Genomic DNA, 27,423 nt, shown 5'->3' with positions numbered 1-27,423 from the left:
CTCTTTAACACCCCCATTCTCTCTTTAACACCCCCATTCTCTCTTTAACACCCCCATTCTCTCTTTAATACCCCCGATTCTCTATTTAACACCCCCATTCTCTCTTTAACACCCCCATTATCTCTTTAACACCCCCATTCTCTTTTTAACACCCCCATTCTCTCTTTAACACCCCCATTCTCTCTTTAACACCCCCAGGGTCTCTTTAACACCCCCCACTCTCTAACACACCCATTCTCTCTTTAACACCCCCATTCTCTCTTTAACACCCCATTCTCTCTTTAACACCCCCATTCTCTCTTTAACACCCCCATTCTCTCTTTAACACCCCCATTCTCTCTTTAACACCCCCATTCTCTCTTTAACACCACCATTCTCTCTTTAACACCCCCATTCTCTCTTTAACACCCCCATTCTCTCTTTAACACCCCCCATTCTCTCTTTAACACCCCATTCTCTCTTTAACACCCCCATTCTCTCTTTAACACCCCCATTCTCTCTTTAACACCCCATTCTCTCTTTAACACCCCCATTCTCTCTTTAACACCCCCATTCTCTCTTTAACACCCCCTATTCTCTCTTTAACACCCCCATTCTCTCTTTAACACCCCCATTCTCTCTTTAACACCGCCAGTCTCTCTTTATAACCCCCTATTCTCTCTTTAACACCCCCCATTCTCTCTTTAACACCCCCATTCTCTCTTTAACACCCCCATTCTCTCTTTAACACCCCATTCTCTCTTTAACACCCCATTCTCTCTTTAACACCCCCATTCTCTCTTTAACACCCCCATTCTCTCTTTAATACCCCCCATTCTCTCTTTAACACCCCTATTCTCTCTTTAACACCCCCCATTCTCTCTTTAACACCCCCGATTCTCTCTTTAACACCCCCATTCTCTCTTTAACACCCCGATTCTCTCTTTAACACCCCCATTCTCTCTTTAACACCCCCATTCTCTCTTTAACACACCCATTCTCTCTTTAACACCCCCATTCTCTCTTTAACACCCCCATTCTCTCTTTAACACCCCCATTCTCTCTTTAACACCCCCATTCTCTCTTTAACACCCCCATTCTCTTTTTAACACCCCATTCTCTCTTTAACACCCCCTATTCTCTCTTTAACACCCCCATTCTCTCTTTAACACCCCCATTCTCTCTTTAACACCCCCTATTCTCTCTTTAACACCACCCATTCTCTCTTTAACACCCCCATTCTCTCTTTAACACCACCCATTCTCTCTTTAACACCCCCATTCTCTCTTTAACACCCCCTATTCTCTCCTTAACACCACCCATTCTCTCTTTAACACCCCATTCTCTCTTTAACACCACCATTCTCTCTTTAACACCCCCATTCTCTCTTTAACACCCCCATTCTCTCTTTAACACCCCCTATTCTCTCTTTAACACCACCCATTTTCTCTTTAACACCCCCATTCTCTCTTTAACACCCCCTATTCTCTCTTTAACACCACCCATTCTCTCTTTAACACCACCCATTCTCTCTTTAACACCACCCATTCTCTCTTTAACACCCCCATTCTCTCTTTAACACCCCATTCTCTCTTTAACACCCCCCATTCTCTCTTTAACACCCCATTCTCTCTTTAACACCCCATACTCTCTTTAACACCCCCACTCTCTCTTTAACACCCCATTCTCTCTTTAACACCCCATTCTCTCTTTAACACCCCATTCTCTCTTTAACACCCCCATTCTCTCTTTAACACCCCATTCTCTCTTTAACACCCCCATTCTCTCTTTAACACCCCATTCTCTCTTTAACACCCCATACTCTCTTTAACACCCCCACTCTCTCTTTAACACCTTCCCACTAGCTCATTTAAAGTATTTTGTTATCAGTTATGCTCTGTCACAATTGAGCAACCAGAATTATATTCAAATATTGAAATATTGAATTTCAAATTTTAATTTAATTCGAACTTACAGACATTGAATAGTTATTCTGCACATTTGGTTAGACAGTTGCTCCAACTGACATTTTTAGAATTTGTGATGGAATAAAATGACTGAAATGAATTTTCTTCTTATTCACTAAAACATGTAAAATATATAACACGATGTCAGTCATTTACTTATTACATTTTCACACAGAAAAATATTGTACTTGGACCCAAAAATGCATATCACTATCTCTGACCCAAAGCCCAATAGCAGTGGGGCCTTGATGAAAAAAAAATTAAGATTTGCTGTGGACCAAGAACCTAAGAAGGATCCTGTGATTCAGATCTGTGTGTGTGATCAGCTGCAAGAGAGCACCAGAAACTGGAATTTTTCAGCAGTGCAGAGTTCATGCATTCTGATGCGGCTGATAACGTACACAATTAATTCACAGAAATCTCAGAAAAGAGAAAAAAGTACGACAGAACTGACACAAAAAAAAAAAAAAACACAAACTAGAGTGACAGGAAACGCACACATTCACACCTATAACACACACACACTCTCACACACACACACACACAAGCATCATCAACCACTTATTCACAACTTTTGTGTGTCACACACACACAAACAATAGGGAAATTTATGAGAGCTGGAAGAGGAAGTTACAAATTCAGACCTTCTATATAAAATAACATTCTGAATCACAAGGAACTCAAACAAACACCAATGTTTCCATTAGAAAACAAGACCAGGATCTAATCCCAATATTTCAGACATCTGATCTCAACAGATCTATTCTGATGGAAACACGGCAGAGATGATGTGAAACTATGCTCTACAGGGGATTCACTCACAGCACAGCATTAATTGAAATACCTTTTTTTATCTGTAGCTGTATTTTTTTATTTTTTATTTTTTTTGCATTTTTTCACCATGTTTCTTAGGTCTCGAATGCCCCAGTGGCAGAGAGGTCACATGATCCCAGCAGGTCACCTGCTCACAAGGGACCAATCACAGAGGCAGCAGTTGTGAGGCGGGGGCAGGGCTGGATAATGGTCTGCTACTGTTTTACACTTAATAGCTAAAAAATAAAATGGCCGATATTCATACAAATATTTCTATTTGTGTTATAAGGAATGTTTGATCTGGTGTCTTGCTGCGTCTCAAATCATCTTATACTGTGAAATATTCTAAAGCATGTCTAAAACATGGCCTATCCAGCGAGATGTTTGTTCAGATTTAAACACTATTCAAACACAATGGATTAAAATACTCGGTGTAGCTCAGGTACATGTGTGTAAAGAGTGTAAAGTTAGCAAACAAACTAAAAAAAAACTTTTCAATGTTTTAAAGTTTGTCATGTAGTTGATCAGGTGTTGGTTCGTAGATAGCCGACTTCTGCTAATTTTTCAGTGTCATGTATTTCCCCCCTGCTACGGCATGCACTTCTTTGATGTTCGCTTTTTTGCTAAACATCTCAAAGCTATATTAGGTTACAGGGTAACAACACAAGCGAGCAGACATTTTGTTTCTATCTTTTGTCTGTTACAAGCACTTCCCTGTTTGCTCTGTGGTGCATGATGGGATAGATCAGTTCATTTAGAGACATATTCCACCATACTGGGTTCGATTTGTAATGTGAAAAGCATCTAGAACATTACACAAGTATGTGATTTGAGACACGTGTGTGTGTGTGTGTGTGTGTGTGTGTGTGTGTATGTGTTTGTAGTCAACAAGCCTTTACTGATTCTGGTCCTTTTCAGTCATATCTGATGTCACAGCCCCTGACCTTTCATAGCCACCTCAAACTATGTTAGCTAGCAGACTAAAAAGCTAGCTAGCGCATACTTATCGGTGGCTATGCAACCTCTGAGCAGCACAAACAGCGAGGCCGGCTGGTGATTACCTTCACTGTCCTCAACCGCCTCGATGGCTTCAATGGCCTCAATGGTAGCTGAGAAAGCACAGACAGACACACGGAAAGACGGAGAGACACACAGACGGAGAGAGTGAAAGGAGGAGCATTATTGTGGCAGCCATGCAATCGGCACGAGCCGCCATGAGTCCGCCGCCGAGGCTGGATATTTAGCCGTTAGCGTTAGCCAGACAGCACCGCTAGCCGGTTAGTTGTACAGTGTGATGTAAAGAGTTGTTCAGTAACAAGAACAAAAACAACGTATGCAAGATTAGGGAGAAAGAGAAAATGTTAGAAAGTGAAAGAGAAAAACAGAAGTAGTGTTGAATTTCTTTCTGCTCACCGCTCTGTAAAGTCTGTTTTCCCCCAGAAAGAACTCCACTGGGCAGCATGCCGGTCGGAGTCAGACCCTTAAGAGTCAACACGTTCTCACTCTCCTCACTGCAGTAAAGAGAAGAAGCACAGAGGTTAGCTCAGACACACACACACACACACACACACACACACACACACACACACACACACACACACACAAAGGATGTCATCTTCCTAAAATACTTCATGAAAACTCATGAAAGTCTGAATAGACGTTTGAATAGAGACGACGAAGCGGATCGGTACTGTGCTTTTACGGTTTGGTTTACGACACCGTTTTAGAGCCAAAAAAATGTCAATAAAAAAAATTGCAATACTTTCACAATAAGTATGAGAATAGTTTTAATTTTGAATAGAGAAAGAAGATTCTCAGAATAGAGTAAGAAGATAAATATATGAGTAGATGATGCACAGATAGCGGGTGCGATAGATAGTGAGTAGGTGTGTACAGATGGATGGATGGATGGATGGATGGATGGATGGATGGATGATCAGTAAGCAAACTTGTGGAGAAGGATAAATGGAATTATGGATGGATGGACGGATCTTGTTGCACATCAGCACTCACTCATCATGAGCGAGTAAGACACAGAGTTTATGTCAATGTTACTCTGAAACTGTGGATAAACCTCACAACATCTCTTCACTAATCATTAGACACACCTCCCTTCAACCGACCAATCAGTGTCCACCAATCAAGCTCTACTCACCGTAACACTGAGAACATTTTGGCCATTTTGCCAATTGCACGGATTTTGTTCCTGATGACCTCCTTACGCGCGGCTGCAGCATTCGCTAAAAGAAACACACACACACACACACACACACACACACACACACACACACACACACACACACACACACACAGAATAACAAAAAATAAGAAACGGAAGAAAGTGTCTTCTCACAGCTAGCTCAAAGCTAGCCAGGTGTAGATGTTTATGTTTTAACACTTCAGAATGTAAGTCCAAAAGTATGTGCACCCTTGATGTTAAGCTAAAATCCTGGGTTTGTTTTTACCGTCATAGATCTCTTCGCCATCGTTCACGAGTTCATCATCTGAACAGATGCTAAGGACGTTCACCAACATCTCAGTCACTGTCGAGAGGTCAAAGGTCACAGAGTGAAAGACAGGAGATTCCAAATGTATTTGTCTGTCTATCTATCTGTCTATCCACAAAATTGAAGGTGCATTTTGTAGTTTTTGACGTTGGATTTACAAAATAATAATAATTAACATGTTCATTAAATTCTGTAAAAAAAAAAAAAAAATCTGCAAAAATATATTAAAACATATTAGAAATTTATATAATTCTATATATGGTTCTATATATAGAATGTAACACCAGTGATACGTAATATGTCCATTCATAATATACACTTTTCGGGTATTTTCTGATGTTTTTAATGTTCTGGCCCAATTTAAAATGAATGTAAAATATATAATAATAAAAAAAAAACAATAAATGAATAAAATCAATCACTGATACATTATTTTATAATCCTGAAAATATTAGTGTAGCTTAAAATTTTATTTCTAAACAAATATTTAACAATAATAGGAAAAAACTGTTAGATATGAATTAGATATGAATTGTGGTTGATGGAAGCTGCCAGACATCTCGAACCTTTCTCTCCGACGAAAGGCAGGGACCAGGTAAACACGTCCATGAAGTTCGGTAGCCAGTACGGATGTGGTGAGCAGTTAAACTGACGTATGTTCATCACGTTGTTCTCGTATTTTAGCACAGCAGCTGCACAAACATCAAATAATAACATCAAATGTCAGAAAAAATATTACAGTATTTTGAGAATAAGGTAAGAGAAAAAACTTAATATGTTTTGAGAACAAAGGTAATATTCCTAGAAAAACCTGCTGCAATACTTTCACAATAAGTAAATAGTTTTAATTTTGAGAAAAAATATTTTAAGAATTAAATTAGAATTTATGGTACTAGCAGGATAATGGGCAGGGTTTCATTAAGGAGTTGGTAAAGTTACACTTTAGGATTTGTTTTATAAGAAAGAAGTACTTCATCATCTGTAACATCTGCACCAGATTATTATTAGTATTAGAAACTTTAGGGTTTTTTTTTTGACAATAATATTATGACTTTTTCTCATATATGACAGCAAATATGAGATATATACTTTTTCTCAATAAATTGAAATATTATTCTGAGAATAGAGTAGGAAGATAAATATATGAGTAGATGATGCACAGATAGAGGATGCAATAGATAGTGAGTAGGTGTGTACAGATGGATGTACAGAATCAGTGATCTGCCCTCACCCACGATAGCCAAAACTAATGCTAAGCCATCAGCCAGCCATGTTACTGTTACTCCAGAAGTGCGAGAGACTCAAAGGCAACGTAGTCCATTAACACACCAAAGAAATGACCAACCTTTATTATTATACACATCCAGGTAATTGGGAGCCGAGAAGATCGTGATGAGAGATGGGAAGCCTGTCGTCTGGCTTTTTCTGTACATCCGATAACTGCAAAGAGATAAGGGAGAGGAGATGGACAGTAAGCAGACTGGTAGTGAACTTGTAGTGTAGGATGTCTAACTAGATATATGGATGGAGGAATGGAAAGTTAACAGACTGGTAGAGGTAGATACATGAGGGATAGATAGCAGGCTAGGATAATGAGATAAACAAACAGATGGACAGCTGGTTGCATGGGTGGATGGATGGATAGTAAGCAGACTTTAAATAGATGGATAGATAAATAGATGAGTAGATTATGCAGAGATAGAGGGCATGATAGACAGTGAGTAGGAATGAATGCATGGATGGATGGATAGATAGATAGATGGATGGACGAATGGATGGTTGGATGGAAGAGCAGTAAGCAGACTTACTGAGAATGGATGGAATCAAATGGAATCATAGAGTAGGCAAGTAAAAAGGATGACCAAGGAAGATTGATGGGATGGGTGGATGGATGGATGGATGGATGGATGGATGGGTGAATACATGAATGGAGAAATGAAACGTAGTAAGGAATGGGTAGAGACTTGTAGAGAAGGTTGAATAAATAGATGGATGGATGGATGGCTGGATGGATGCATGGATGGATTAAGAAATTAAAAGTAAGCAGATTGGATGAAGTAATTAAATGGAGTGAAAAAGAGCAGACTAGTAACCTAAGATAGATGAATGGGTAAACGGATGGATAGATAGAAAGATCTGTTCTCACCTTAAGTCAACGAATTAGTTGATTTTAGAGATTTTAGAATCATATTTCTAATATGTTTTTTTGCTGAGTAAAAAAAAGTAAAGCTGCTGATGTGTTTTGCGGTTTTGTCTCCACCCAGTCGTTATTCCCCTCTACACTGCTGTCACACCAGTCTTGCTTTCAGTCATGCTAGCAACTCGAGAATTATTTTAGGGGGATTTTGTTAACAGGTGATTGAGTCAGAGTGTTTGTCAAAGGCCATTTCCTGGACTGATATTTATTAACAATGCTCCAGGACAATCTTCTGCAAATACTTTAATAAAAAAGATTGTTTAAATATTAGGGACAGAGGTGTAATTTAGATATAGACATCTCTACTAACATGTGCTTTTTAAGCAGAGCAGTGGGGAAACATTATTAGCAGGTAGCAGTGCTGCTAAAAACTTTTAAATGCAGATAGCAATACTGAAGCTGCTATTCAGAGTAGATGCTAGAATCAGTACAATAATCTAAAATAAGACATGTGCATAATGTTAGTTAACGATTTGAAAAATAAAACAGACAAAGTCATATTTTAACCTTTATCTGAATCAGGAAGTTCAAATATAGTGGAGAAAATTAAATTTAGTGTCAATTTACACGTTTATATTAATGTGATCTATCTAATAGGTCATCGTTTCTATAGCAACAGCTCTAGTTGAGGCTAATTGTTAATACGATGGAAGGAGCTCTAAAGTTGCTCCTTTAAAGTTTTCTGACTCAGGAAAGTCTTTGAAACTCTTCATGCTCTTAATGATTCAAGAGAGAGAAGAAAAGAGGCTGGTGAGGGATTGTCTATTTATAGCTGCAGTAACACAAGTGAAGACAAGATCTAAATATTTAAATGTTATCGCAAATTCAGAAAAATGTATGAGGCTGTTCTTTAATATAAAAATAGGGTAAAAGCATGTGCTGTTATCAGAAAATAATCTACTCCAGGCTGTTAACAGTAGCTCTGCTTCAAGGTCGGGGAACATCACATGACCACGTCATGACCGTGTCATTTTATTACAACAATTATTAAAGGTTTTCTTAATGGCTTTGGCTTATTTTTTTATAAACAGTCTTAACATTTTCTCTCTAACAGCTCAATTACACATGTACAAAAAGTAGAAAGCTAGATATCGTGTCAGGAAATTGGCCAACAAAATGAAAAGTCATCGTGTGAGCTGTAATGGGAAAAGTGTTTACTAGTCAAAATATTTACTGGGGAAAATGTTTACTGGGCAAAATATTTTCTGAGCAAATTTTTTTACTGCTTATAATGTTTACTATTTAACATCCTTACTGGGCAAAATGTTTACAAGTCAAAATGTGTACTGGGCAAAATGTTTCCATGTTTTTTTCACCATGTCAATCAACCTTGGTAATATTTGTCATTTTTGATTCACACTTTTTGTTCACACTTGCTGTTTACTACACTGTAAAAAAATGTAAATTTTGTCTAGCTGAATGTTGGTGTGTATCTTTTTAGATTCAGATTTCAACAGCAGGTAAAATGTGATTAAGTGGTTAAGGTGTTGAACTACTGATTGGATGGTCATAAGTTTGAATCCCAGGTCCATCAGTCTGCAACTGCTGGGCCCCTGAGCAAGGCCTTTAACCCTCAATTGCTCACTTGTATAAATTGAATGTAAGTCACTCTGGATAAAGGTGTCTGATAAATACCAGAAATGTACATGACTCACTGATCAAAATTCATGAGTTGATTCTCAGTGAAATTCTAAACATTTGTTCATCGTGTGAAATGATCAATTCAGTTATCACTAAATCTAACTGGTGCTGATTTGAACTCATGACCTTCCGATCTTAACTGATCTTCTGACACCTTAACCACTAGTCTACCACATGTACATTTATTTATCGTGCAAATTATTACTAATTTTGTACACATGCACCTAAATATGTGCAATTCTCTTAAAAGAATTTCAAATATGGTATGAACAGGAAAGGAATTTGTTTAGAGATTTGACCTTGTTTTGAGAAATTAAAACTTGAGCCAAAACGATTGAGAAACATAATTTAAAAACAAAATTTATAACAGCATGTCTACGTCTATAAGTGTTTTATTACTTTATTACATACATTATACACTAATGATCACTTTCTGAAATTTGATGGAACTGCTATGCTCTTATTTCTAGATGGTCAAACTTAGATGAGCTGTTTCAACTTTCAAGTAGTCAAAACAATTTAAAATGCTTTAAGTTTCATCATTTTTTTGAAAACTTATTTAATGTATAAAATCTGTTAGAGTTAAAGAGAAGAATTAAGACTATCAGGTTTTATGGTATAGTGATATGATAGTTACTATGTGTGTGAGAGAGAGAGATCCATGTCACACACAGATATTTCCTCTAGTATGTCTGTGTATAACGATGTGGAGTGATTAGTGATGTTTTCAGGTTAAACTCGGTTGCAGAGTAATGTGGATTTTACTGATGCTGCAGCGATGTTGCGGTTTGTTTTAGTGAATTCAGTGATGTTTCTCTAATGTAAAGTCTTTCGCTTACCCTGCGTCCTGTGCCTCGTGGGCTCTGATCACTGAGAGCAAGTTATTAGTCTGTAGAAACTCACACACTGCAGGATAGCTGTGCAGAGAGAGGGAAGGAGAGAGGGAGCAGGGAGGCATATTACAAGTTAGGCATATCGTTGTAGATTAAAATAAGAGAGAGAGAGAGAGAGAGAGAGAGAGAGAGAGACAAAGACAGTAAATAACATCAATAGAGAGAGAAGGAAAGTGAGAGAAAACAAAATAGTGAGGTATACAGAATGAGTCAGAGAGTCCACAAAGACTTTGACATGGTTATATTCAGTTGTCGAGCTCTATCAGCCACAAGATGGCAGCTCTAAGCTTAAACACGACATCACACACTGAAACACTTTCCTATACAGTACCTCGTAACACAAGCACACCAAAAATCACAGTAGTGTCGGTGTGACAGGCACTAAAACTAGGTGAGATCTGATAAACACGTCTGAGTTAAAGCACATGGAAGAAATCCATCTTCCTGTCCATAACATCACTGCTGCTTATTTAACATTTAAAGATTTCAGACCTCCTATTATTGAGAGTTAACGGTCACGCTGTCACGTTGTCTTTGAGCTACTCTGGCTCCATTCAGCTTTATGGCCGGGTCTTCATCAGCCCTTATCTGAAGACTTTGACAGGAGTGTTGGGTCTGTGGTGAACTCAGAAATTACCCTGACCCATCAGTTCCTCAGAAACTCTTGGTTGCACAATTCCACTAAACTTTAAACTGATGTAGAAAGGACATTATTTACATTTACATTATTTACTGTCCCGTGTCACCCAAATGAAGACAAGGTTGCTTTCTGAGTCTGATTCCTCTCAGGGTTCCTTCCTCATAACATCTCAGGGATATTTTCCTTGCTACCATCACCTCAGGCTTGCTCATTAGAGATAGATGTTAGAGATGTTTTTATTGTAACTTTGAACAATGTTTTAAACTCATGGTATCTTAAGAATGTAACCTAGTGAGCCAGCATTAATGTATCCAATGATAGAGATTTAAGCACTTATGTACGTCGCTCTGGATAAGGGCATCTGCCACATGCTGTAAATGTAAATGTAAATGAATATGAGATAAATAGTAACTTAATTTTAAGCACTCACTCATTTTCTACCGCTTATCCGAACTACCTCGGGTCACGAGGAGCCTGTGCCTATCTCAGGCGTCATCGGCATCAAGGCAGGATACACCCTGGACGTAGTGCCAACCCATTGCACGGCACATACACACTCTCATTCACTCACGCAATCACACACTACGGACAATTTTCCAGAGATGCCAATCAACCTACCATGCATGTCTTTGGACCAGGGGAGGAAACCGGAGTACCCGGAGGAAACCCCCGAGGCACGGGGAGAACATGCAAACTCCACACACACAAGGCGGAGGCGGGAATCGAACCCCAAACCCTGGAGGTGTGAGGCGAACATGCTAACCACTAAGCCACCGTGCCCCCCTAATTTTAAGCAATGAACTTTAAAATGTTTATACTGTTTCTATACTTTTATACTGTAAAGATGTGTTATGACAATGTGATTTGTTAAAAATGCTATACAAATAAATAGAATTGAATTGAATTGAATTAACCCTTCAGAGGATGGCTTGGTTACCTTCTGGGGAATCAAAATTGGGCCAGTGCAGTGACGCTTGACATCATGTAAGCAATATGCAAACATTCAATTCAATTCAATTCAAGTTTATTTGTATAGCGCTTTACAATGGACATTGTCTCAAAGCAGCTTTACAGAACATAAACATAGAACAGAAGATAAACATAAGAAGTAGTATAAAGAATTAATATAATCAAAATTCAAGATATATATAGTTCACGGTGTGTATGTATGTATGTATGTATGTATATGTATTTATCCCCAATGAGCAAGTCTGAGGTGACTCAGGCAGCAGTGGCAAGGAAAAACTCCCTTAGATTGGTACATAAGTGGGATACGTTGGGGTAGTGGTTATTAGGTTTGCCTTTGTGTCATTACACAAACATATTCACTCGACTCTCGTAAAAAAACAAAAAGGGGCTCACAAGCTCTGTGTCCAACAGCTGCTTCGAAATCCGATTTATTATTAAAGAAAACAGAAAAACCATAATAACAAAACGAGCACTTTTTCCCCCTGCTCCAGCGAGCTCAATGGGAAAACTGCTGCTCAAAAATGACCGCCTTCAAAAACTGCTTAAATTAATAACTTCCTGTTATTGATCTATTTTTAATTGGCCTTCGAGTTTACGTTCACTGTTTCTGAGTGTCAGAGGCAGGATCATAGGAGGATCTCATAATCAGATCTCAGCGAGGAGACGAGATTTCACTCCTTCCGAATGAATAAAGAACCAGAGAAGTGAAATGTTAAAACAGCTGGTGAAATATGCAAAATAGTACAAAAGATTTAATGTTCTTTTACTCACTTTCACTTCAGAGAACAATAACAAAAGCAAAACAGAATGAGATGAACATAGACCCGTCTCATACGAAAAGTATTTATATTTTATCTTGGCAAAGACTAAAATACTAATACGAAAAAAAGTAAAGACTTTAGTCGTGTACTTCCTTGGCTTGCTTCTTTTTCTCTGCTCTGACAGGAGAGTTCAGATCCTGGGAGAAGGATTATGTGATCTGATGGTGGACCTCTGGGTTGTGAAGCTTTTAATCCACCAATAAATAGATCTTTATATATTGCTACATAATTGTTTGGCCATATAAATATGATAAACAAGCTCATCATCTGAACATCATTTTCCTGAAGACACTGAGATCAGATTTTAGCTCATAGTGTTAATGGAAGCATCTCAAGCAACCCTCCAGCTCCCTACGTCATGAATCAGTATGTTACGTAGAATTATTCAGTACACATTAAGATACCAATGGCTCAATTTCTCAATTAATTATTAAACACTTAAAATTCGTTAGACTCAAACAAACCATATATGTCAAATAAAGTCTTACATTTAAAGAAGTATAGAGTTTCGTTTTCCATTTATTTTCAAGCTGAGAGAAAATATGACCATTTTATGTAAGAAAACACACTGAGCATCGATGCACCATGGTTTTTACAATGCATGATTTTTTTTTAAAGGAACATTCCAGTGCAGATTCCCTGATCAGGGCCATGACTACTGAACTAAGAATCAGACTGAGACCTGCCCACTGTTAGACACAAATAACAGAGATTCATTTAGGAAGATTGTTTTTTTTTTAAAGTATTATTGAAATAATCTATGAAGATGCCCAATAATGATGTATGTCGTATGGATGGTACATGCCAACATCTCCCGAAACCTTGTTTTGCTCACATGATCTGCAATCAAGCGTTTGCGACAACTTGCAATGAGTCTGTTACAGCGCTGTGGGGGAATTTTGGTCCAATCATCTTTGCAGAATTGTTGTAATTCAGCCACTTTGGAGGGTTTTCAAGCTGCCTTTTTTAGGTCATGCCACAGCATCTCAATAGGATTCAGGTCAGGACTTTGTCTTCATTTTGTTTTTCTTTAGCCATTCAGAGGTGGACTTGCTGGTGTGTTTTGGATCATTGTCCTGCTGCAGAACCCAAGTTCGCTTCAGCTTGAGGTCACGAACAGATGGCTGCAAATTGTCCTTCTGGATTTTTTGGTAGACAGCAGAATTCATGGTTCCATTTATCACAGCAAGTCTTCCAGGTCTTAAAGCAGCAAAACAGCCCCAGACCATCACACTACCACCACCATATTTTACTGTTGGTATGATGTTCTTTTTCTGAAATGCAGTGTTACTTTAACACCATATGTAATGGGACACACACCTTCCAAAAAGTTCAACTTTTGTCTTTTCAGTCCCCAGAGTATTTTCCCAAAAGTCTTGGGGATCATCAAGATGTTTTCTGGCAAAACTGAGACGAGCCTTTATATTCTTTTTGGTCAGCTGCAGTTTTTATCTTGAAACTTTGCCAATGCAGGCCCTTTTTGCCCAGTCTCTTTCTTATTGTGGAGTCAAGAATACTGACCTTAACTCAGGCAAGTGAGGCCTGCAGTTCTTTGGATGTTGTTGTGGGGTCTTTCTATATTTCATTCTATATTCATATTTTATACTCATTCTGTCTATATTGTATCATATCGGCCGCATTGTTTTCTTGTATAGTATAGTGTTATTTATGTCTGTACCTTTCGGAGTCACAAACTGCTGGAAACAAATTCCTTGTGTGTGTCAACACACTTGGCCAATAAATTTGATTCTGATTCTGATTCTGATTCTGATTCTTTTGTGAAATCTTGGATGAGCCGTCGCTTCGCACTTAGGAAGGTTCACCACTGTTCATGTTTTTGCCATTTGTGGATAATATATATATATATATAGTAATTGTAATGGAACATTTGTACCACTATGGGCACTGTTCCTTCATGTGATGGGAATCATTTCAGTGAATCAATTTCAGTCATATCAGCTCTTTTTTCTGCTCACTCAAGGCTAAAATATATAGAAAATCATGGGTCACTCAGCCCCGGTTTATTGTATAAAACTTCTAAAACATTAGAGAAAAAATCCAAGTTGACAATTTCTATACAACAGTAAGATCCGGTCCATTAATCTAATCGGTGCTGATATTCAAAATAACTGCACCGGGATATTTTACTGTTTGTATCACAATACTAGTTCCAATACCACTGAATGGTTTCCAGGAATAAATTTCATTTGCATTTACAGGATTTGGCAACCGTCCTTATCCATAGCAGCATATACAGTAAAAGAGATTTGAAGTCTCTATCAATGATTACATCAATACAATTACATGTCTCAGACTTAGAATGTCATCATTCTAAATCTCTTTTGGGAAGAAAAGACAACTTCACAAAAAGGTCAAGAAAAATAAGTGCTAGTTTAAGAATTTTAGGAAGAGGTAGGTCTTCATCCATTATTTGAAGACACCCGGTGACTTAGCTGTTCTGACATCGATGGCAAGTTTATTTCATCACACAGATACCAGAACTGAGAAGAGTCTTGACACACACCTTCCTTGTACCTTGTAAGCTGGAGGAACCAGTCGAGGAGTGCTGGAGGCATATAACTTCTGACTTAAAAATCTGGAAACTCATTAAAAAAGGAGAAAAGGAAGCCAATTTCAGATGCAGGTTTAACTGTAATTGTGATCTAGCTAGTCTAGTAAGTTTGGATTCTTCTGGATCTGTTTCTGCTTGCAGAGCAAATATAAATGAATTAAAGTTAATTGGATTCTCAATTCTGATTTGTTAGATTTGGGTCAGATTATTGTTCCTACAGGAGTTTGGCTTTTTATTCATGCTTTCGCTTTAATATAATATGTCACTGTTTCTGTGGTAACAGTTCAATTAAGTTTTATTTCTAAAATGCCTTTAATGATTCAATTCAATTTGTTTGTATAGCACTATTAACAATTTCCCATTGTCTCAAAGCAGCTTTACAGAAGTATGAAAACAGAAGAGAGAGAAAAAGAAATAAATGTATAATAAGAATAATAATAAGAAAAAATAAATAAATGAACATATAAAATTCATTCATTCATTCATCTTCTACTGCTTATCCGAACTACCTCGGGTCACGGGAAGCCTGTGCCTATCTCAGGCGTCATCGGGCATCAAGGCAGGATACACCCTGGACGGAGTGCCAACCCATCGCAGGGCATACACACATTCTCTCATTCACTCTCATTCACTCACGCAATCACACACTACGGACAATTTTCCAGAGATGCCAATCAACCTACCATGCATGTCTTTGGACCGGGGGAGGAAACCGGAGTACCCGGAGGAAACCCCCGAGGCACGGGGAGAACATGCAAACTCCACACACACTAGGCGGAGGCGGGAATTGAACCCCCAACCCTGGAGGTGTGAGGCGAACGTGCTAACCACTAAGCCACCGTGCCCCCCGCCCCCCAACATTCATTCATTCATTCATTCATCTTCTACCGCTTATCCGAACTACCTCGGGTCACGGGGAGCCTGTGCCTATCTCAGGCGTCATCGGGCATCAAGGCAGGATACACCCTGGACGGAGTGCCAACCCATCACAGGGCACACACACACTCTCATTCCCCCCAACATATAAAATTAAAATTTTAAATTAATCTGATACGAGGAAGAAACCTTGAGAGGAACCAGGCTCAGAAGGGAACCCATCCTCATTTGGATGACGCTCTACAGTAAATAGTGTAAATATAAATAATGTCCTTTCTACAACAGTTTATAATAGTGCAACCGAGAGCTCCTGAGGAACTAATGGGTCATCATAAACTCTGAGTTCAGCGCAGACCATATAGCTGACTGACACATCATTGGTTCAAAAGAAGGCATGACAGTCTCCAGGCGGCTTCATACACAACAATCCCATGAGACACTGCCTGACCATGCAGACCAATCCCTGGCAAGGTGACCACCAGGCAGCAAGACTCCAGCCAGCAGTAGAACATCAGGATGGAAATTGTCTGAAAGCAGCTTTGTAGGAATATAGAAATTCAGGATATATATTATAAATGTAGAAAACGCCAGAGGTGACTGTGGAAAGCAAAATCTCCCTGAGACAATATGAAAGAAAAACCTTGAGAGGAACCAGACTCAAACGCAAACCTCATCTGGAAGACAACGGAGAGTGAGATTATAAATCATTTCCCTTTTATAACTGTTTACTGTATGGTCCAAAAGTGCAATTTTCTAACCAGGAAATTAATTCTAGCTTCAACATGAAATCGATCTTATTTAATTTATCAACTGTTCACTGATGGAGACTTGAGTGTGGAACTGTTTGTGGTAATTTCAGTCCAAACCCATCTTTTCAGTCCAAACCCAGCAGTAAGCAGTTTCCAAAGTGATGAATCTCCATTCAGTGGTAAAGCATCAGGATTTTTATTTGAACATTCAGTCTTGTCTCCGCCCCCCCTGTCTTGTGATTGGTAGGTTTTTGAGTCCTGTGGCTTTGTCTCTTTGTCTTTTGGCAGGATCTCGTCCATGTTATCGTGCGCTTGTATCTGTTCCTCCTTCTTTCATAGGTTCCTGTTTGTGAGTTTTCTCATTTACAGAATATTGATTATGTTTATTAGTTGCTGCCTGCTTCTTTGCATCTGACTCTTGGATGGAATAATGATGACAGTTATTCGTTCGTTCTTTTTTTCTTTATTTATTTGGCTTGCTTTTATTCTTTGGACTGTTTCTATTTACTTGAATTTCTTCTTCGGGGGATTAATAAAGGAACGTCTTACCTCATAATCAACACACTTAATTCAGGTGTTTGATTCCTTTAGTTTAATTCAATTAAAGCCACATTACCCCTCACTGTAACTCTAACTAAACCACTTAAACACTTTCTGAAGATGAATCAAATATCGAAAAGAAGGGAAGCATTTAATTTAAATACATTGTAAGAGTAACAGAAAAGAAGCAGAAGTAGCTCATATGTGTCTCCTTCCTTCACATTTAACACAATGCAGGGACTGCTGGTAAAATCAAGCTCTGATTGATACAAATATGTACCGGTTCTTTCTGTGTCTACTGTCGAGACGAAAGGATTCGCTGTAAGATTTTTTTAAAAGACTTTAATAAACCACCACAATGAGATTCTGTGCTGGATTTTTCTTTTTAAGACACGGAAAAACGCCATAACAGAACAGAGGCCCATCTCCTAAACATTATCTCTGACAATAATGTGTTCCAGACAATTTGTTCAACCCATCAGACACACAAACACACACACACACATACACACACACACACACACACACACACACACACCACACACATTGATGTCGGATTTCATAAGATGAGAAAAGGCAAAAACATCTCTATTGCTTTTCATTTATTTATTTATTTATTTATTTATTTATTTATTTGTTTATTTATCTATCTATCCTTCATGCTTTATCTCACTATCTTTCCTTCACTCTCGGCAGTAGTAGCTGGTTGTCATAGTAACAGCAGATCGCCCGATTTCCCAGGGGACCGTGGGAATTCTTGTGTTTTGCTGAGCCTGACCGCTGTTTGGGCTGTTTTACAATTCCAATTACAGACACAGGCTCATTTTCACACTACACCTAATCGCCCAGAGCGCACACACATACACACACACACACTTACTGCTCACCATCTGAATATTCCAACACAAGAAGGGCCGGGTCGGCGTTTCTGTCGGAAATTTCACACATTGCGAAAGGAAACGGAGAGTCGTTACAGTCGTTAACAAAACACTTTCGACTGCTTTGTTTACATCTAAAACTTAGTTGTGCATAAAACATTTAAAAGGTTTTTATACCACAGTGCAGACTAACGCTCTAATCTGTTTAGTGCTGGTGTAGGAGTTCATTAAACAACAGCAGTCACGCTTAACATTCAGATCAGGTTTATATGAATCACTTGCGAATGGCTGTGGTGTAAGAGGAATAAAACTGTTGCTGTTAGTGGAATATAATCAGAATGTCTGACACCAACCGCATCACAGATTCATTTCTTTAAATTATTAATGGATTGATAAGGATGAATTAATTTCAGATGATTGAAGTTCGTAACACAGAGAATAACTCGCTGTATAAATTTGCGGTATATAAAAACAAGTCTTCTGCTTAAATGGTGCAAAAATAAAAATATTTGTAATTCCTGATTCCTGTACTTCATACACTAGATTTGCACAGGGCTTTAAATTTAAACTTATAGATCTATTGATCTATCTTTCTATCGCTCTATCTTTCTATCGATCTATCTTTCTATCGATCTATCGATCCATCCATCCATCCATCCATCCAGAATCCAACCAACCTACTGTATCCACCCACCTATCTATCTATCTATCTATCTATCTATCTATCTATCTATCTATCTATCTATCTATCTATCTATCTATCTATCTATCTATCTATCTTTCTATTGATCTATCGATCCATCCATCCATCCATCCATCCATCCATCCATCCATCCATCCATCCATCCATCCAGAATCCAACCAACCTACTGTATCCACCCACCTATCTATCTATCTATCTATCTATCTATCTATCTATCTATCTATCTATCTATCTATCTATCTATCTATCTATCTATCTATCTATCATGATGGGTTTTGATTTCTTTAGTTACCAGCTCAAAGCAGACATGTAATATCACACACTGAAGTATTAAAGTGCTTTCATTATTTTTTCCCAGTTTAACAAAAACCCATCTATTCGGGGTAGTTTGAAAACTGTAAAATGTTTTAAATATAAATTTCAGCTCTTCGAGTCTTATATTCACTCAGTAATAAGATCTTAGTACTCATTTTAGCATTCTTTTTTCATCAGCTCTCTGTTCTCTGTGTTTACTTTTCCCCTCTGAACATCAACTTGCTATCTGATTTGTCAGGACGTACAGCAGAAAAGTGATTGGTGTCCCTTTTCTTTTCATTCTTTTCTTTTTTTAAGACCCTGATGTTAGTAAAAATGCTTGAAACAACACTTTGTATATCACTTTTATAGGATTTACATGTAAAATGTGACAGAGGTTGAAACACATTGAAAAAACAAACCATGAAAGCATCTTTATGCACTGAAAAAAATTCAACAAAATCCCAAATCTTCAGCACAATGCTATTATCACAAACTACAGAAAATCTAGACTGATATTGTGTCGCATCTTTCTGAAATTGTTTCTATCTTTATCCACATGCAGGAAGCAGGAAAAAAAATGTAATGGTAATTTTAAACTTTTGTTGAAATCCTGTAGTGTTACACCCAGCTTAACAATTATGAATTCTGTTACACACACACACACACACACACACACACACACACACACACACACACACACACACACACATACCTGTAGAAGTAGGAACACCCACGGACACTGTTGTGGCTGAAATACTCCTGTGACTTCTCATTGCCAAAGTCCTCTAGTGGATCCGACCACAGAAGATCGCACATGGGCCCAAAGGCTGGAGGCTCTTTAAACCGGTCCAGCTGGGGCCCAGAGAGAGAGAGATTGAGAAAGAATGAGAGAGAGAGACAGTTATTCATACTCAGACAGTATTTATCTGGACACTTCAGTATTACAGTATATATAACAACATCCAATACTTATTAAGTTCTTGTTATCAATTACTTAGCATCTATTAAGAAAAGTTATGTAGCTATAAAATATGAATGTAACTCAAAAGGAGTTTAAACTAGTCACAAATGTGTTAAAAAACGCAGCTCATTCCTGATGAAATGTGACCTGTTACTCTGTACGACGTGTGTACCACTGAACTGAACCATCCTAGCAAAAGCTGGATAAGATCAAGGAAGGAGATTTGAATTAAAGTTATTTGTCTTTGATATATCACCTCGCTTTAGAAAAACGCTTTAACAGCAAACCCTATTATATTGCACTAAAATCTAAAAGTAAAATTGAAACATAATGTTGCTTTCGTAATGTTCCGGGTTTTATTTGGTTTTCAGATAAAGCTTCGAGAAATTTTCTAAAATTTATCTCGGACCTGCTGAAGTACATTTATTTCATACATAAATATCTCTCCAGTGCATTTCCACACGCACTTTTATGATCATTTTATTTTCAATACAACGGCCTTTTCTGTTTTTCATAAAACTGTAAGTTGCTACTTTGGACTACATACCTTTCTAAAGTGACCTTGGGTTTTAGACACATAGACAGATAAATAGATAAGTAAGTAAGTAAATAAATAAATAAATAAATAAATTTACTCACTAATATTCACTATGTATTTATTTAAATAAATAAATAGAATAAAGACAAATAAATAAATATATTTGAGCTATAAGCTATAAATAAATATATTTGTGCTATGTGCATTTTCCGCAGCATTTGTATATGCATGTGAGTTAAAATCTAATTAGGAAGAAATGCAGATATGAGATGCATGAAAACAAGCAGGCCTGAATGATTTATTAATTTAACGGACATAAAGGTCAGTTTCCTCTGTGCAAAAATATTTTATTCAGAGACTAATTCCATCTGCATAATCATGAGTCTGTGTGGGTGTGTGTGTGTGTGTGTGTGTGTGTGTGTGTGCGCACCTTCTTGATGTCATCTAACGTGTGTATCTCGGGTGAGAGGCCACCGTGCACGCACAGAAACTGCTGATTCATCAGAGCAGCCAGAGGCAGACAGTCGAACGCATCCATACACGCGTCGTACACCTGCTCGGAGTATTTAATTTTACCTTAGAAGAAAAAGAAGATGATGAAGAAAAAGAAGAAGAAAATGGAAAAATGAGAGTGAGAGTACAGTACCAAGCTATTAAACATGCGAAAACTCGGACATGTTCCGAGGCTGTATTTTTCTCCGCGTTTCATTGGTACACAGAGATCCTGCATAAATTTACACTTTCACAGAATACTGTCAATCGAGACATCGACAGAAACCGAGAGAAAGATAGAGAGAGTGAGAGAGAGAGAGAGAGAGAGAGAGAGAGAGAGAGAGAGAGTGTGTGTGTGTGTGTCTGAGAGACAATCTGTACAGTGTCAACTTCGCAATCCCAGAGACACCCCATCTGTTCAGTCATTCCACTGCATCACTCAGCAACACACACACACACACAAACACAAACACACACACACACACACACACACACACACACACACACGTACACACACACTCTCCTTCATCTCTCCTCCTGTTTCTATGGTTTTCTTACACACACTCATAAAGAGTCTTTCCAGGTAATCATGCACATGTTTTTATTTATTTATTTTTTAAATATACAATATTGTTAAATAAATAAAGGTGTGTATGTGTGATTGTTAAGGTAAAAATCATTTACTGCATCACATAGGACTTGAACCTTGCCAGGTGAGTGTTATTACGTCACAAAAAATAAGAGCCAATCGATAGGTTTCCTATTTGCATGTCCACAAAACCTGTTTTTCATAAGTGACTTCTTTTTTAATTTTTTTTAAAAACATCAAAAACAATGTATTACTTAGCAAAGGCAAAGTCTCTAATGTTTAAAACACAACAATAAAGAAAGTAGAATGTAAAAGAAATTGTGTTGTTCATCTGAAAAGGTGGACTGTTTAACTGAGGGCAGCTCTATCCAGGCCAAGACTGTGTCAAATGAAGTGTGTGTGTGTGTGTGCGTGTGTGTGTGTGTGCGTGTGTGTATGTATGTGTGTGTATGTTCTCGCACTTGGCAGATGGAAAAGGAGGGCACCCACTCTTTACTGTCCCATCAGGGAAATCACACTCTCTGACTCCCTGAACCAATCATTAACGAGCAAATTAATTTGCTGTTAATGCTCTTGCTCTCTCTGTCTCTCTGTCAGTTGAGGGAGACTGATCTAGAAAGCATGTCTGAGAGGAAACATGGAGCTTATGAAGAGGGAAAGACACAGACTGAAGATATGCTGGGATTTGGAAACGGGGAAAAAGAGCAAAAGAAGAGTAGCGATTAACCTGCAGCTGATAAATGGATGGATGGATGGATGAATTGATGGACTGATGGATGAATGGATGGGTGGGTGATGCATGAGAACACAGTTTTTAAAAGAGTGGGTGGAGTAAGGGATGAATGGATGGATGGATGGATGGATGGATGGATGGATGGATGGATAGACATATACGTGTATGTATTGCCTGAAAAGACAGTTGTTGTGTGTATGGATGGATGAATGGATAAGTGGATGGATGGATGAATAGAGTGAAAATACAGACTAAATACAGCCTAAAAAACAGCTGATAAATGGATGATGGATGGATGGATGAATGGATGGATGGGTAGATAGATGAGTAGAAATACAGACTTAATACAGCCTAAAAAACAGCTGAATAAATGGACCGGAGAAATAGAAAATGGATGGATGGATGAATGGAGGGAGGGATGGATGGAAGGATGCATGTATGGATGGATGGTAGACAGATGACAGAGCATGACTTATGACTGGATGGTTGAACAGAATGAAAGGATAGACTGATGAATAGAAATGGAGGAATAATTAGAGGGATTGAAGGGGGACAGCATGGATGGATGGATGGATGGATGGATGGATGGATGGATGGATGGATATATGAATAAATAGATGGTTGCAGAAACACAGGTAAATGGAAAAAATGGGCTAATATAAAGTGATGCATTGCTGTTTGACCAGCAAACAAAGTGAGTCATTTAGTGGATAAATAAAGAAGTGTGTCTTTATACTTACATTCCTGTTTAAATGTGAAATATTCAGTCAAGTGTCTACATTCATGGTTTCCCCGTAGCAGAAATAACGTCTTTGGGTAGAGGATTTTCAGTGACCAGAGATACAAAACACACTGAGAGAGAAAGAGAGAGATAGAGAGCCAAAGCATTACAGAACTGTTATTAATAAGCACAGAACACAGATTCTCTATATGGAAACACTCATTAATCCCTGCTGTGCTTATGCATTAGGGCTTCTCGCACTGTGCTTAACCCCAGATCATCATCATACTAAACCATGCTTTTAACCCCAGATCATCATCATACTAAACTATGCTTTTAACCCCAGATCTTCATCATACTAAACTATGCTTTTAACCCCAGATCTTCATCATACTAAACTATGCTTTTAACCCCAGATCATCATCATACTAAACTATGCTTTTAACCCCAGATCATCATCATACTAAACTATGCTTTTAACACCAGATCATCATCATACTAAACTATGCTTTTAACACCAGATCATCATCATACTAAACTATGCTTTTAACTCCAGATCATCATCATATTAAACTATGCTTTTAACACCAGATCATCATCATACAGTACTAAACTAGGCTTTTAACCCTAGATCATCATCATACTAAACTATGCTTTTAACCCCAGATCATCATCATACTAAACTATGCTTTTAACCCCAGATCATCATCATACTAAACTATGCTTTTAACCCCAGATCATCATCATACTAAACTAGGCTTTTAACCCCAGATCATCATCATACTAAACTATGCTTTTAACCCCAGATCATCATCATACTAAACTATGCTTTTAACCCCAGATCATCATACAGTACTAAACTATGCTTTTAACCCCAGATCATCATCGTACTAAACCCTGCTTTTGACCCCAGGTCTTCATCTCACTAAACCCTGCTTTTAACCCTGGGTTATCATTGTACTAATCCCTGCTTTTAACCCCAGGTTATCGTTGTACTAAATCTCGCTTTAAACCCCGTGTTATCATCGTACTAAACCCTGTACCTGTAATTTAGAAGTGGGGTAAGTGCATCTTTTTACTCGGGGTTATGAAACTCTGCTCTGAATCATGACTATACAGTATATTAATTACTTAAATAGTATATGTATTAATTAATTAAAAAGTGATGAAATTTTACAGTGCATTCACTAACAAACACTATTAGCCAACACCTCTTGTGTACTAAAATTACTAAACACCTCAAGTGTATTAAAATACACAATACAGTGTTATAAAAGTGCCAGTCCACTGGTACAAAGACTAGATATAATAGTCAATAGCACATACTATAATCATACTATAACACCCAAAATAATGTAATTTCATCGTAATGGCTACAATTTCTGATTTAGAAAGTGAATTTACTAGTAATGTCTAGAAATTTTGATAAATTTTGACTTCCTTAGACTGTTAAAGTCATTTTTTTCAACATTTGAAAACTGCTGGAATTTCTGAAAAAAAAAAAAAAAAAACGCTTTCTTTTTCCCATTTGCTTTAATATCATAACATAAAATGTAAATCTAATCAAAACCAAAGTTATGGGATTCCTTCTGAATTTATTTTTGCTGTTGTTGCAAAAACAATCAAAAAATCGAAATTAATCTTTTATTTGTTAAACTCATAATATTTTATATAATATTTTAACTCATAATAATTATATGCACAAATATTTGGGCATTATAAAAGTATAATGTTTATAAAATCTAAATTTTCAATATTTTAAAACCACAAAATAAATACTATTTTATATTTCTGGTGAACAATATGAGTATCATCAAAATTACTGTGAGATTCTGATCAGTGAGGTTCTGTGAGGTTGTAAAAATCCTACCACTTGTGAATCATTTTGAAATAAATCTTCAAATATTTTGTTAATTAAAGAAAGGAAATGAAATGGGGTTAATTGACATAATTTTACTCGCTACTGAACATAAAGTTTAAACAGAGCACTAACCTGACTTAAAACTACATACACGTGGATTATAAGGTAGGGTGTCTAGGCAGTGTGAGTGTGAGAGAAAGCACTAACCTCGATACTGAAGTAACCTCGGTCCACGTAGTCCCCTAGGAAGAGGTACCGCGTTGTAGCGGGAGATCCTCCGACCTCAAAGAGCTTCATCAGGTCAAAAAACTGCCCGTGAATATCTCCACACACTGCTGGACACACATTATATCAGTACTGCATACACTTTAGTTTCAGTGGAAGAAAACAAAGTAGTTATTCCTTTTTCAAATTCTTATCCGAACTATCTCGGGCCACGGGGAGCCTGTGCCTATCTCAGGCGTCATCGGGCATCAAGGCAGGATACACCCTGGACGGAGTGCCAACCCACCACAGGGCACACACACACACTCTCATTCACGCACGCACTCACACACTACGGACAATTTTCCAGAGATGCCAATCAACCTACCATGCATGTCTTTGGACCGGGGGAGGAAACCGGAGTACCCGGAGGAAACCCCCGAGGCACGGGGAGAACATGCAAACTCCACACACACAAGGCGGAGGCAGGAATCAAACCCCCAACCCTGGAGGTGTGAGGCGAACGTGCTAACCACTAAGCCACCGTGCCCCCCTTTTTTCAAATTATTACTAGAAATAAAAAAAAAGAAATATCAAGTCAACTCAGTGGAAACACATAAAAGTTCTGAACCTCAGTGGAAACAGGTTTTTAACTAATTTCCTGTATTAACATATTGCCAGAAATGCAAACCAAACCCTACTTTCACATCAAAACCACACATAGCGTGGACTATCACGTTCCACATACAGTCTCGCACTGGTGTTCACACATTGATCTTCAAGTGTCTATTATAAACTATTTTTTTATTCAAACTAGAGTAATCTAAGAATTTAGTAGTCACATGTTTTAGCAGTAAAAAGGAAATCCACTAATGGGACGTTTTCAGTATAAACAAATGAATGATTTTATGGCAGTGAGTCGAATCTAAAACGAGTCTGTTGGCTTTCAGTGTGAGACGTGTGTTTTTCTCTCTGTTGATAACCTTACACTGAATTTTAGTGGTTGAAGATAAAAACACCTTCAAATTTTAGATGCTTATAAACAAGAACTTGGGGCATCTCAGAGAGATGGTAAATAAGAGAGAAAGTAAATTGCCAATTATTTCTTATTTTACTTTTACATTTATACTATTTAAGGTATAAATGAATGATACCTAGTTCTAAAACTCACTTCCTCATCTGCCTCTTTCTTTCAAACAAAGAACAAGGTAATAAATCAAAACAACAGCTTATACTGTGACAAAGAAACTGGATTGTGCAAAGTCCTCTGTTCTGAACACTCACTGTGGTGGAAAGTGACACACACACACACACAGCACTTTAAGAAGAACATCTTACAGGAGGTCTTGTCACACTTGGCAAGATTTTTTATATAATTCTCATGTAGTGTTTAAGAGATGTGTGCTTCTCCGACCTGTTACAGGAGCCTCGATGTCCAGCATTGTCTTCTCCTGGCGCAGGATTGAGGCTCCCTCATTGATGATGCGCAGAGCGACAGGTTCCTCCACACGGCCTTCTTTAGTGAGGTGGGCCTTCAACAGGTCCACTCGAGGCTTTCCCTCGCAGTCAAACACCTCCCTCATACTCAACCTGTGGCTCAGCGGGAACGGGACCGCTACAGAGAGAGAGAGAGAGAGAGAGAGAGAGAGAGAGAGAGAGAGAGAGAGAGAGAGAGAGAGAGAGAGAGAGAGAGAGAGGGAGATTTTTAGCATGGGGAGGGATCATTGTCTTTACTGTTTGTTTCAGGATTATTTATTTTTTCTTTTTGACTAACCCAGAAATTACTTCATCTGCTCAGACAGAACAAACATGGTCCTCATGAGGCTTATATAGTTATAAAAGGATTTTCTTTCAGCTTGTAGGTTGAAACCACCTCCTTTGTTTTGCGTTAACTGTATTACATCAGGTGCGAAAGTACTCTAATTGGCTGTGCTCTCCAGGAGGAAGGGGCATACTCTCTCTCAGCCCTGTCAATCACAGCAATGTGATCCAATCACGAGTGGGTAAGGTATGTGGAAGTGGGAAGATTGTACTTTCCTCAACCTGCAGTGTATGCAGATGCATATTGACTGAAAAAAGACAGTATTGTGAAGTCACTGGGATGATTTTGACTGTATTTCTGCCCCACAGACAGCAGAGGGCACTACAAATTACAAATAACTCCTTTAATGCCAGGGATGAAAAAGTTTGCATGTTCTCAATGTGCTTCCAGGATTTCCTTTAGTTTCCTCCTTAGTCCAAAGATATGTTGTAGGCTGATTGATATCTCTAAATTGTGTGTG

The 27,423-nt window shown here is 38.1% G+C and overlaps 1 protein-coding gene across 5 annotated transcripts in view; it reads right to left on the bottom strand.

Moving 5' to 3' along the window:
- ppp3cb (protein phosphatase 3, catalytic subunit, beta isozyme) overlaps positions 1–27,423 on the bottom strand; it is a 55,654-nt gene that overhangs the window by 5,827 nt on the left and 22,404 nt on the right. For 2 of the 5 annotated variants that reach the window (XM_060887393.1, XM_060887391.1), the window contains 12 exons: positions 26,556–26,756; positions 25,145–25,269; positions 23,096–23,207; positions 20,972–21,117; positions 19,755–19,894; positions 9,944–10,021; positions 6,612–6,706; positions 5,833–5,958; positions 5,225–5,302; positions 4,915–4,999; positions 4,173–4,270; positions 3,821–3,868 (listed from right to left, as the gene is read on the bottom strand). In XM_060887393.1, the coding sequence (XP_060743376.1) occupies positions 3,821–3,868; positions 4,173–4,270; positions 4,915–4,999; positions 5,225–5,302; positions 5,833–5,958; positions 6,612–6,706; positions 9,944–10,021; positions 19,755–19,894; positions 20,972–21,117; positions 23,096–23,207; positions 25,145–25,269; positions 26,556–26,756 (1,332 nt within the window). The remainder of the gene's footprint in view (positions 1–3,820; positions 3,869–4,172; positions 4,271–4,914; positions 5,000–5,224; positions 5,303–5,832; positions 5,959–6,611; positions 6,707–9,943; positions 10,022–19,754; positions 19,895–20,971; positions 21,118–23,095; positions 23,208–25,144; positions 25,270–26,555; positions 26,757–27,423) is intronic. The other 3 variants (XM_060887392.1, XM_060887394.1, XM_060887395.1) reach the window with 3 other exon arrangements.

The sequence above is a fragment of the Tachysurus vachellii genome, chromosome 14, assembly GCF_030014155.1.
Source record: "Tachysurus vachellii isolate PV-2020 chromosome 14, HZAU_Pvac_v1, whole genome shotgun sequence".
NCBI lineage: Eukaryota > Metazoa > Chordata > Actinopteri > Siluriformes > Bagridae > Tachysurus > Tachysurus vachellii.
Note: the sequence above shows the minus strand (reverse complement) of the source record. Positions and strands in the feature narration are given on the sequence as shown.